This window comes from Phaethon aethereus, assembly GCF_964289735.1.
Source record: "Phaethon aethereus genome assembly, chromosome: 7".
Taxonomy (NCBI): domain Eukaryota; kingdom Metazoa; phylum Chordata; class Aves; order Phaethontiformes; family Phaethontidae; genus Phaethon; species Phaethon aethereus.
In genome coordinates this window covers 26,665,166-26,676,954 of record NC_138583.1, presented here as the reverse complement: position 1 = coordinate 26,676,954, position 11,789 = coordinate 26,665,166, and the positions used below count along the sequence as shown (strand labels likewise).

At 65.5% G+C, this 11,789-nt stretch overlaps 2 protein-coding genes across 2 annotated transcripts in view; one reads left to right on the top strand and one right to left on the bottom strand.

The window, feature by feature from the left end:
* PDZD7 (PDZ domain containing 7) overlaps window positions 1–2,183 on the bottom strand; it is a gene marked incomplete at both ends in the record, with an annotated part of 2,503 nt that extends 320 nt beyond the window's left edge. The window contains 5 exons of the mRNA XM_082002304.1: window positions 102–364; window positions 598–774; window positions 1,096–1,270; window positions 1,678–1,818; window positions 1,991–2,183. Coding sequence (XP_081858430.1) covers window positions 102–364; window positions 598–774; window positions 1,096–1,270; window positions 1,678–1,818; window positions 1,991–2,183 — 949 coding nt within the window. The remainder of the gene's footprint in view (window positions 1–101; window positions 365–597; window positions 775–1,095; window positions 1,271–1,677; window positions 1,819–1,990) is intronic.
* Window positions 2,184–5,050: 2,867 nt separating this feature from the next.
* Window positions 5,051–8,674, top strand: LOC309407019 (sideroflexin-1-like; the record flags this gene model as incomplete). The annotated part of the gene is made up of 10 exons (XM_082002417.1): window positions 5,051–5,292; window positions 5,535–5,705; window positions 5,882–5,980; window positions 6,257–6,332; window positions 6,781–6,866; window positions 7,263–7,390; window positions 7,516–7,565; window positions 7,720–7,769; window positions 8,228–8,275; window positions 8,578–8,674. The coding sequence occupies exons 1-10, from the start codon at window positions 5,129–5,131 to the stop codon at window positions 8,672–8,674; spliced, it is 969 nt and encodes a 322-aa protein (XP_081858543.1). The 5' UTR covers window positions 5,051–5,128.
* Between the last annotated feature and the right edge of the window lie 3,115 nt (window positions 8,675–11,789).

The window sequence follows — 11,789 nt, the reverse complement described above, 5'->3', positions numbered from 1 at the left end:
GGATGTGGGGGTCAGCATGCACCGGCTGCCCTGGGTGAACCCGATCTGGTGCCAGCCATGAATAATGCATCCCCCCCGCTCCCACCTGCCTGAAACCCAACCAGCCGGCAGCCGAGCCAGCCCCACGGGTGCTGGGCCGAGCTGGGGCAGCACCAGCACAGGGACACACCGACCCCCCGCCTCGCCTGGGGATCCCATGGGGCCGGGCGTGGGTACCTTGATGGTTAGCATGATGTGGGTCTGCCCCTTGAGCACCTCCACTGCCTTGCTATGGCTTATGTCTTCAAACTTGACTCCATTGGCTGCAAGGACTTGGTCTCCTACCCGAATGCCGTTCTGCTCCGCCAGGCCCCCAGGGTCCACCCTAGGGCAGTAGGGGTGGGGGGCAGGATGGGGCTGAGCCCTCGCCGCAGCCCTGCTCCTGCCCCACACCTCCACCTGGGTGGCCCCACGCCCCAGCACCCACGGTGGGTGATGCCCACAGTCTTATGAGGGTGGGGGACTCAGCCAGGGAGGGGGGATTGGGGTGCCAGCCCCAGCGTGGGCACAGTGGGGATCGGGGTGCCGCATCCCCCTCGTGCCCCTGGGTGCCCGTACTTGGAGACGTAGATGCCGAGGCCGAACTCCCTGCCGCCACGGATGTTGAAGCCCAGGCAGTAGTCGTCAGAGGTGGTGTAGAGGTGGACAATGCGGCGCAGCCCATCTTCGGAGCCGCTCTCCGATGGCGTTGAGCCACTTTTCTCCACCACCAGGCGCCTGTTCACCACGTCCACCCTGGAGCATGGGCACAGTGTTGAGGAGGACTCAGGGGTCTGTCTCTCATTCTTCAGTGGGATGAGGACATTGGTGTCACCCAGCAGACGAGAATGATGGGGATGGGGGATGGCGAGGATGGGGCTTGCACCCACTCTGCCTGCTCCAGACCTTCCTATCCCATCCTGTGCCCCACCTTGGGCTCTCCCCACCTTGTTGGAGGTCTCCAACACCTCCAATGCTCTCCCCCAGGGGTCCCCCAGCTTCCCCCACCAAGCCTCCCCACCATGTCCTCCATGGAGCTGGGCTTTGGGATGCTGACATGAGGGACGCCCTGCTCACCACGCCGTCTTCTCCTTGGAGAACTTGATGCCTGGCACACGGCCCATCCGCCGGACCACCATGCGGAGGCGGTTGTTGCCGGTGAGGACCTTGACGGCGCTGCTCATGGTGATGCTCTCCAGGCTCACGCTGTTCACCTCCGTGATCTTGTCACCAACACACAGCCCAGCCTGCTCTGTGAGGGGCACACAGCTTAGCTGGGCACCTGACTCGGTACCAATGCCCTTGTTTGGCGTCCCCTCCCTAAATGTGTCCCCAACCTGATCCAAACCCAATGGGAACAGAGGTGGGGATGCCCGGCAATCGCACCGAGGCCATGGCAGGCATGGGGGGCTTGTCACCTCGCTGTGGCTTGGGGATGGAGCTCAGAGCCATTGGCACAGGGCTGATCACTCCTGTCCCCTGCCCTTCTCCGTGGGAAGCCTGAAAACCCCATGGCCAGAGGCAGCAGGGAGCAAATGGTGGCTTGCCACCATGAAGGGTGGCATCGTCACTGTGGCACCGTGTCACTGGCAGGTCCCTGAGAGGGTCTTGCTGGCACATACCTGTCCCCACTGGTGTCCCTTGCCCTGTCCCACTTACCAGCAGCACTGCCCTCCTCCACTTTGCTGACGAAGATGCCCAGCCCGTGCTCGGAGCCGCCACGGACGCTGAAGCCCAGCTTGCCATCCACACTCTTCTCCACCGTGATGGCATTGATGATGTTGCTCTCGTTGCTGTTGGCTGTGGGGACAGGACACGTCACCCAGGCTGGGTGTGTGTGGGGGTGTCTCTCTTGCTGGGGACGTTCCCAGTCCCAGGACAACTCTCCCTGTCCCCAGTCCCAGGGAACCCAGGTGTCCGGGCCCCTCCAGCCATGCGGGTGGGCAGAGGGACAGGAGGGCACCCCACGCACCTTCGATGGGGGCGTTGATGAGGATGACACGGCCCATGGGGGAGGTGGTGCGGCTGCCCTGGGTGGCCCCGTTGAGCAGGCGGCTCTGCTTGCTGAGGAGGCAGTGGGGAGCCAGGCTGGCCTCGCTGCTGGAGCTCCGCGACCGGCTGCCCGTCGTCATCCCCGACAGCGCCATGTCCCAGCCCTGGGCCATGGCGGCGCTGGGCACCCCGGCGTCTCGGCGTCCGGATTGGGGCTGGTCGTGTCCTCACGGGGCCGGGGCTGCCCGCCAGCCGGGGGGGGACATGGCATAGTCCAGCAGCACATGCCCAGGCTCGGGCACCGCTCTCTCTTAGCAGCACGGTGCTGGAGCCGGCTGGCGTGGGTGCTCGGCGCTGGCAGGACGGGTCCCGGGCACAGTGGCACAGCCTGGGGGGACAAGGAGCCTTGTGACCCCCCCTCTCCAGCCCTGTCCCCTCCTGTCCTATAGCACCCTGGGAGCCAAACTGCCCAGGGTCCGGGTTACCACCATGGGGGTGGCAGGCACAGGCTGCCCTGCCCTGGGACAAGGATGCTGGGCTGCAAAGGGACTTTACCTGGCGCTGTAAATCCGGGAAGGCTCCGTAGAGGGCACACGGGGACCTCAGCTTTACGCCGCAGAGCAGGACCTGACCCCCCCCCCGGCCCCTCCCTGGGGAGGCTTTGCAGCAGGAGGGGGGGAAAGCCCCTCTCTACTCTCCCCGGAGCCCCGCCGGATTTACACGTCCGGAAGCTGCCATAGGGCAGGGGACGGGCCCGCTGCCCCCGCGGGGATTTTCCAAGCGTGGGTGAAACGCCACCACGGGCCCCGCCCCCGCTTCTTCATCCCCCGCTCGCCCCAGCCTGACCTCAATAAATAAGTGATGGCCCCGGCCGGGGGGCCACGCCGGTGTCCCCGCCGCCTGCCAGCCTCCCTCTCCCGCTGGCCCCCCCCAGCATCAGCCGGCCATGCCCCCTCCCCGAAGGGGCGCTGGGGACCCCACCGCCGTGCCCCCCCGCCCCGTGCCCTCCTCACCTGTCCCCATGGTGCCACCTGCGAAAGAGACACCCGGCAGCGCGGGGGGGGGGGGGGGTGGAGAGGCGGGGGGGGCAGCACCGCCTCCCGCCCCTCCGCCCGCGGGGATTGGCTGCCCCCGCGGGACCGGCGCGGCCGTCGGGCGCGGGAACTGTCAATCAAGAGCGGCCAAGGGCTGGCCTTGCAGCTGGTGGGGGGAGAACCCTGTGTGTTGCGCCCCCCCCGCGGGGCACGGCGCGGTGGGACTCGGGGAGGACGCGTCCCCCCCCGGGGCTGCGTGGGGCGAGGGATGTGGTGCGCCCCCCCCCCGAGCCCCTCCCTTAGCGCGGAGCATCGCGGGGGCACGCAGGGGAAACTGAGGCACGGCCAGGGGAGGGGGGGCGTCGCGTCGTGTCCCCCGCTCACTCCGGTGATGCGAGCCGGTGTCCCCCCGTGCCCGCCTCCCCGAAGGGTCTCGCCGCCACCCCGGGCCGGCCGTAACCCCCCGGCGGGGCCCGGCGCCGCCAGCGCGAATCCGACACCGCGGCGGTTTCAGGTGATGCGCGGCGGGCGGGGGGGCTGCGGGGGGGCGGCGGCCGGGCGACGGCGGCGGCGGCGGCGGGGAGCGGGACGGGGGCGTCCCCCCACGCCCACGGGGGCAGGGTCCGCGCTGCGCCCCGGGGCAGCCCCGCCTGGGTACCCCGACACCGGGCGGGGGGGAAGGGCCTGGGTTAGGGGCTGGCGGGGCGCGGCCGGTGTGGGGACACGCACCCACACACACACACACCCCATGCACGCACACGTCCACGGCATGCGTGTTTATACCCCTGCGCAGGCACACGCCTGCAAGCCCAGCCGTGCCGCCTGCTGCGCACACTCGCGGACACCCACGGAGCGCCGCTGCCCGCACACGCGTGTGCGCAGCCCTGCTCACACACAGGCACGCAGGCACGGCCGTGCACACGCGTCTGCCCGCACGCACCACCCTATGCGCAAGCAGGCGCCCACTGCTGCAGAGGCGCTGCCCTGCACACACTCGCACGCAGCTGCCGTGCCACGCGTGAACACCAACGCAACACGCGTGAGCACAACGATACAAGCACACGCGCGCGTGGCACAGGCATCAAAGCCCGCGCGAGCCGCGGATACACACGGCTGAAACGGAGACAGCCCTTGTGCCCACTGCCACGCGCAGAAACACGCACGTGAAAACACACACGAGCACCCGAGCGGAAGCCGACGTGAACGCACAGGCACGGACACGGACACGCACGTGAGCGCACACGCGCAGACCCACGTGAGCATACACGGGCACACCCACGCAAGCATGCGCGCCCACGCGCCCGTACTCCCGCGCGCACCCGCCCGTACTCCCGCGCGCACCCGCCCGCGCACCCACGCACGCAGTCGGGGGCTGGGCAGGCGCCGTGTGCGGCTTGGCACGTACCGCCCCCCCCGCAGCCGGCCAGGTCCCGCGTGGCCCCCACCGCCCCCCGCGCGGCACCGCCCCCCGTGACGAGACCGAACGTCAGCGCGCCGGGCGGGAGTGGGGCGGTGGCGGCGGCGGCGCGGGCACGGCGGGCGCTGCCCGGGAAGCCGTGAGTGCGCGGGTCGCCCCTGGCCCGGGTCGCCGTGCTGGGGGGGGGGGGGGTGTCATGCGTGGGGGGAGGGATTCTCGGCCCACGGAGGGCGGGGGGAAGCAGAGCCCCGCTTCTCGCGGGGAAGGGCGGGCGTGGGCGTGTGCTCGGGCCGTGTGCTCGGGTGCCTTCCCGGGCGGGGCGTTCCCCCTTCCCGCGCCCTTCCTCGCCCCCCTGCCACTGGCGGCAGCCCTGGCCCCGCGGCGGCAGGTCCCCGTCCCCTCCCCTCTCCGTGGCAGGGTGCTCTGCGGGGCTGAGGGGCCCTAGTCAAGCCAGGCCGGGGGGCTCCCAGAGTGAAGGGGGTGCAGTGGTGAAGTCACCCACCCGCAAGCTGCCCCATCTGCTGGTTGGGCTTAGGGGTCCCACTTGGCTCCATGGCGAGGGGGCTCCTCATCCCCATGTCCCACCAGGCTGGGGGAGCCCCAGAGCTGCCCCAGCAGGGGGTGAGGGGGGTACCACATCCCACTTAACCACCCACTCCCCCAGACGATGCCACCATCCCTCCCTGCCACCATCAACATCCGGGAGCCCCGCTGGGACCAGAGCACCTTCCAGGGTCGGGCCAAGCACTTCTTCATGGTGACCGACCCCCGAAACCTGCTGCTCTCGGGGGCCACGCTGGAGGAGGCTCGCCGGGTGGTGGAGGACTACAGGTACCCGGGGGGGACACAGGGTGTACCCCCAGGACTGGCTCTGGGGCACGATATGGCCTCAGGGCCATCCCCAGGAGTGGGAATGGGAGCAGTGCTGGTACCCTGCCCGGCCAAAACCATCCCCCCAAATTGCCTGGCTGGTCCCCAAGGCATCTCCCAGCTGCCCCACGTGGGATGGGGGACCAGACAGGGCATGGGTGCTGGCAGAGAGTCCCTCAACAGGCACTACCCTTACCTGGCAGGGCAGGCACGGTACCCCCGGGTTTAACGGAGGACCAGCTTTGGCGGGCAAAGTACATCTACGACTCGGCTTTCCACCCCGACACGGGTGAGAAGATGCTCCTCATAGGGCGCATGTCCGCCCAGGTCCCCATGAACATGACCATCACTGGCTGCATGTTGACCTTCTACAGGTACCTGTCCCCTCTTCAGCCCAGGGCTGGGGTGAGGGTTCCCCCCACCACCCCCAGGCATCCTCCTGGCCCTGGGGTGAGGAGGTGACACATGTCCTGCACGCTGCAGTGCACCTGTGCGATAGGAGCACAGGTGGCATCCCCTGGTGCCACCAGTGCCCTCTTCTCTCTGGTAGGACCACACCAGCTGTGCTGTTCTGGCAGTGGATCAACCAGTCCTTCAACGCCATCGTCAACTACACCAACCGCAGTGGGGATGCACCCATCACGCCCAGGTAAGCACCCCTCTGGCCAGGTCCCCAGGGCACCCCAAAATGCCGGGGAGGAGTGCCTTGAACAGCTTCTTGAACAGTGGGGGGGATCATGAAATGGGATGATGGGGACCTGGCGCAGCCAGAGATTGACACCAGTGGGGCTGTCGGGGTTGGTGGTAGAGCTGGGAGAGGAACCCAGGTGTCCTGCCACTATTGAAGGTCATGCTGTCCCTTCCTTTGGCGGGGTGGTGGGATGGGGGGACCCTGGCTCATCGGTGTCACCTCCTGCCCTTACAGCCAGCTGGGGACGGCCTATGTGAGTGCGACCACGGGGGCAGTTGTCACAGCACTGGGGCTCAAATCACTCACCAAGGTAAGGTGGCCATTGGCCATCACTGGCCAGGACACCTGGACACTCCCTATGGGGTCTCCCTGAGCTCCCCGTCACCTGCAGCAGTAGAGAAAATGGAGGAACGGGGTTGCCTGGGGGCACCAGCCCAAGGCAGCCCAGGCTCTCTCCCCAGCCATGGCTCCGGAGATGGCCTTGTCCCCCCCACCCCGCTGTATCATACATGTATACATACCCAGATGTATCTCTCCGGGGTTCTTTCACCCCTCAGCCTCCCTCCAGGGCTGAGTGGGGACGTGGGACCCCCGGACCCTCTAGCCTGTGCAGCTTTCACCAGCTGGGAGTTGCAGGGCAGGAGGGAGCGGTTTTCCCTGGTGGGGCTGGGTCTTGCAGGGGGACAGTGGCAGACCTGGGGACAGCCAGCTCTGCCCCCAGACCCTCTGCGTGATGTGCTTCTTGCTTGCCCCACCAGCACTTGCCAGCCATCATCGGCCGGTACGTGCCTTTCGCGGCTGTGGCTGCTGCCAACTGCATCAACATCCCGCTGATGAGGCAGAGGTGAGCCCCGGGGCGGGAACGGGGTTCACCAGGCACTGGTGGGGGACAGGAGGAGCAGTGACCTGGGCTTGCAGAGGGCTTCCTTCCTCTCCCTGCTGGCACCCCTTACCCTGGGGGGGTTGGTTTGAGGGTACAAGCACCCCATTGCATCCCAGGGAGTTATCAGTTAATGCCAACTGTGAACTCTCCACCCCTGTCCAGCCCTGCTGAGGACCCCCCAAGTGTGAATGTGGGTCTAGCTGAGACCCCCCCAGTTTATTACGCAGGCAGTGGATGGGGCATACAGGAGGACACCAACCTCTCTTGGAGATGAGCCCCTGTGCTGTTCCCTGCCCTGTTCCTTGATAGCCCCACCCGTGTGCCCTGGGCCCCCCCTCACCCCGGCTCTCCCTGCAGAGAGCTCAAGCTGGGGATCCCCATCGTGGATGAGAATGGGAACCGCCTGGGCGAGTCCACAGCTGCAGCCCAGAAGGCCATTTTCCAGGTCGTAGTGTCCCGCATCGGCATGGCAGCCCCGGCCATGGGTGAGTGTCCCCTCCAACCACCCGTGTCCGAGAGCTGCAGCCAGTCCCTGGCAGTATGGGACAGGGTCCCATGGCTGGCGGGGACCGTGAGCTCTGGGAGCTCACCTCCTTCTCCTCTGCCCCAGCCATCCCCCCAGTGATCATGAATGCCCTGGAGAAGAGAGCTTTCCTGAAGGTACTGCTGGTCCTGGGAGGAGAGGGTGGGCAGGGGGACGGCCCCCAGCTTGTCACAGTGCTGGCACCCCTCAGGGCTGGCACCCCGTTGGGGAACAGACCCCTTCCCGCCTCATCTGACCCACTGACACACAGCCTCTCCCTGTCCCCGGCAGCGGTACCCGTACCTGAACGCTCCTCTGCAGGTCGGCCTGGTGGGACTCTGGTAAGTCACACTCTGCCAACGGGCATTGCTGCCGTGGGCACAGACTGAGCCTGGGTACGTGGAGCCGTGCTGCTGGGGGCTCTGCTGACAGAGAGCCACCCCAGAGCTCCTTGGGGGGATGCTGGAGCTCGGCCAGGCTGTTGCACCCCCAGGTAGATGGGTCCCGTGTGAGGTTCTGGGGCCAGGAGTTGTTTTAGTCCATCTTGATGTCTCTCAAGCCTCCAATGGGCTCCTGCTCAGCATTGCTGTTCCCCCACACTGATGGGGACAGGTTTTGCCCCATTTCAGGAGCTGAATGCAAAGTCTAGAGCTTGGAGAGGGCAACTCCTTACCCCTTTCCTGGCTGAGCACCTGGCATGGCTCTGGGCTGCCTCCTTGCTGCTCTGGGGGTCAGGCCCCGGGTGGGAGTGGGTGAGGTATGCAGCCCAGCTTCCCCTCTCCGTGTCTTTCCCTTGCAGCTTGGTGTTTGCGACCCCGCTGTGCTGCGCACTCTTCCCGCAGAAAAGGTAAGGACAGGCACCTTGCCTGCGTGTGCAGCCCTGTGGGGCAGGGCATTGGGTGCGGGCAGGGGGTGCATGGGCTCCTTGTGCTCTCTGACCCCCAAAATGGGGGGTCCTTTTGCTCCTTCAAGCTGTCAGAGGCTTGAAACTGCGCGTGCACACACAGCAGGGCAGAGTCTGCGTTGGGCTGCGGTGACAACAACCCCATGGGGTGCAGGTGGGGAAGGGGCAGCAGCGGGTGGTTTCCCAATGCAGGGCTCCCAGTGGGTGTCCCCCCTCTATCCCCTGCGTCCGTGTTCCCTCGACAGCTCGATGCTCGTGAGCCGCCTGGAGCCCGAAGTCCAAACTCGGATCCGGGAGAAAGTCCCATGGCTGGAGACCGTCTACTTCAACAAAGGGCTCTGAACGGGGTCCCGGGGCGGCCGAAGATGCGTGCCGTGGAGCCGCTGGGCCGGCGCATCGCTGGGCTTCGCTCCTCCGAGCCCCTTGGGGCCGCCGCCGCTTTCCCTTGGCTGTCGCGTGTCCGTAGGTGCTCAGCCCTGCTTCCCGGGATGCCCACAGCCACGTGGCACCTCGCCGTGCTGGACCCCATCCCCACGCCCGGGCTCAGCCCCGCTCTGGGGACCTTCTGGCTGGCACCCCTGTGTGCTTCTCCCGTGCTCACCCTGCGCGTGCCCGTAGCTGCGTGCGGTGCATGGGGGAGCATGGCAGCAACACCAGGGACCTTGTGAGCGGGGGGAGGTGAGGTGGGGACGAAAATGGTGCTCCTCAGCTTTAGGAGGCAGCGGACAATCATGGCATTTGAGGGCTGAACCCCTCTGCAGGCACCCCATGTTCCCCAGCGGTTCAGCAGCTGATGCCTGAGGATGGCAGAGCAGCTTTCGGAGAGGAAAACTCCAAAAATAGCCATGGGTGAGTGATTTCAAGCGCACACAGTGGCTCGAACCCCGGGCGGGGGGGCTCTCCCGCCCAGGGCGTGCACTCTCGGCTCACCCTCTGCTCTCCTCTGGGCTGCTCCGGGGATTTAATCTGGCTTTCTGCTCCTTCCATCCTCAGAGCAAATGGCACATTTTAATCCCAGCAGAGAGTCCCTGTTTTTATTCTCATTTTAATGCCATCTCTGTTCAGGGCTGGGCTCCCCCCGAGGGGTCACTCTACCCCCTCCTCCTGGAGCGCTTGCTTTCAGGTGGAGCTTCTCAAATAGCTTTAAGTGCACCGTGGTTTCCTCTAGTTATTTTTGATATACATATAATGTACCTATATACACCAAATAATAAAGGCAGGTTGTTTATACAAAACCAAAAGCAGAGAGAAGCGTTTCGCTTGCCAGTTTGTACACGGTGGAAAAGCTCCTGGGCACTGCCATCGAGGTGAGGATGGGAGCGGGAGGGACGGCCAGGTCGGCTGCCGGGGTGCCCTTGTGCCCCCCGGGGCCAGGCTCTGCTCCCGATTTCCAGCCCGCTGCCTTTGCCGCGGCTCAGGCTGGCTTGGCGTGTGGTTAAGCTCATCCAGCTGTCGGAAGGGCTTTTTTTAGCACAAGGCGGCTCTGCAGCTCGCTGACGCGCACAGGGCCCTGCTAAGCTGCTGCCCTGGATACTGCTGGTTTGGAGAGACCGGAGCATCCCTCCGGCTCTACCCACGCTCCCACCCCCTCTGGCCGCCCGCTCACAGGACGCTCTGCTTCAATCCCCGGCCCCAGGCCTGCACCTGCCTCTCCAGCGAGGATATTTTTATCCCACTTTCTATGTAAGGCTATCGGAGAGCGCCGCCGCTGTCACGGGACGCTGGCAAGCCCACAGGCAGCGGCTGTGTCACCCAGAGGCCGGGGCAGCCAGGGAGCGATGGATGTCTGTGCGGGGAGAGGAGGGATGGAGGCGACCACGGTCCACAGACCCCCCACGCCGAGCCTGGACGGAGAGGCGAGAATCGCTGCAAAGCCCGAGACGGGCAGATGCAGCAGCTGGTGTATAAGGGCCAGGCAGCCCAGAGCCACCCTGTGCCGCAGCTTCCCCGGCGGGCAGGGGCTGGCAGAGGCCAGGCAGGGGCTGCTCCCTGCACCCAGCACCCACCTTAGGGTGGGGGAGCGGATTGGGACAGGTGCGTCAGGGATCTGTCCCCCTCCTTCTGCCGGCCCCGGCATATTGCAAATATCTCCCCTGAGCCAGCCATTGGCGGCTTATAAATAATGCAGCCCCTCGCTGCGCAATAAGGGCTTGTCAGTAGCTATTCTGCTCTCATAAATTAAAGATGAAAAGGTACAAGGCTCTTGCCAGAAAAATGAAGACAAATTTTTAATAGCTTGCCAAGACGCAGGGAGATGGAACGCTCGGGAAAAATGAATTACGTTTTTATTATGTGTTTTATTGTGGTGTAATTGAACGGGATTAGCTGAGAATACAATATATTTCCAGGGCAGTGCAAAGAAAACAAAAATAATGATGACACCTGTCCCCACCCCACCCCCCCCGCCCCGCACCACCAGTCTGTGCGGGGACCCCCTCTTGTGTGTGTGTGTACTGGCTGGAAGCTGGCCCTGAGATGCTGGTGGCCGTCAGAGGGATGGGAGGGACACTAGAGGGGACAGAGGACTGGAGACACAAGGTCTCTGGGTGGCTGGACAGCTGGCAGGGTCTGGGCTCACCCCAAGAGCTGCAGGGCTGGGGTGCAGGGCACAGTGGCACGACAGCACTCATCCACACAGAGACACTGGGTGTCTTTTGGCTGTCGCCATCTCCCCAGCTGTTTTCATCCCATCCTTGAAGGTCCCCTTTGCTCTGTCCCCAACCTGCACAAGCCCCTGGCAGGGCTTGGCTGAGACCTGACAAACTCAGCTCTGGTAGGGAGCAGTCCTGACATGCTGCCCTGCAAACCAGCCGTGCTGGTGGTCCTCTGTGGAGCTGGCAGCACTGCTGTGAGCCAACAGACTCGGTCGTTTTGCTGGGCTAGGGGGGACCTGTCCCATGGGTCGCCTGGTTGGGGGGAAAGAAAGATGACCCCTCAGCCAGTGAGTTTTGGGGGGCTGATAAACCGAAAGGCGACACCGCTGCCTCTGCAGGGGAGCTCAGAATGCAGCAGTGGATGCAGGGGAGCAAGGGTGCTTGGTCCCTTCCCGAGCTGGCCCATCCCAGAGGTCACAGGCCAGTCCCCGAAAGGTGGCGGCTGGGTGTCCCCAGGGGTGCTGGGTGTGCTGGGCTGGGGACATCGATTGATCCCTGGCATTTTTAATGAGCTGCCCGACCACAAGCTTTAACCTTGCCCATAATGAGGGCGAGCGGCAGCGATTCCTACCGCCACAGCCGGCTCCCCCAGCCTTAATGAGCTAATCAATACTTGTTCTCAGCTTAATTTCCAGCTAATTGCTCTTTAATGACGCCTGGAAATGGGCAGCCTCCTGCCCGGGGGGGGCGGGCAGGCTCCCCCTCCCCAGCGCCCATCCCCGGTGGTGGCAGGGGGTGCCGGGGCGCTGGCGGTGGGTCACCTTCCCCGGCTGCGTCCCAGCCCCACTGGCGCTGCTGGGGGC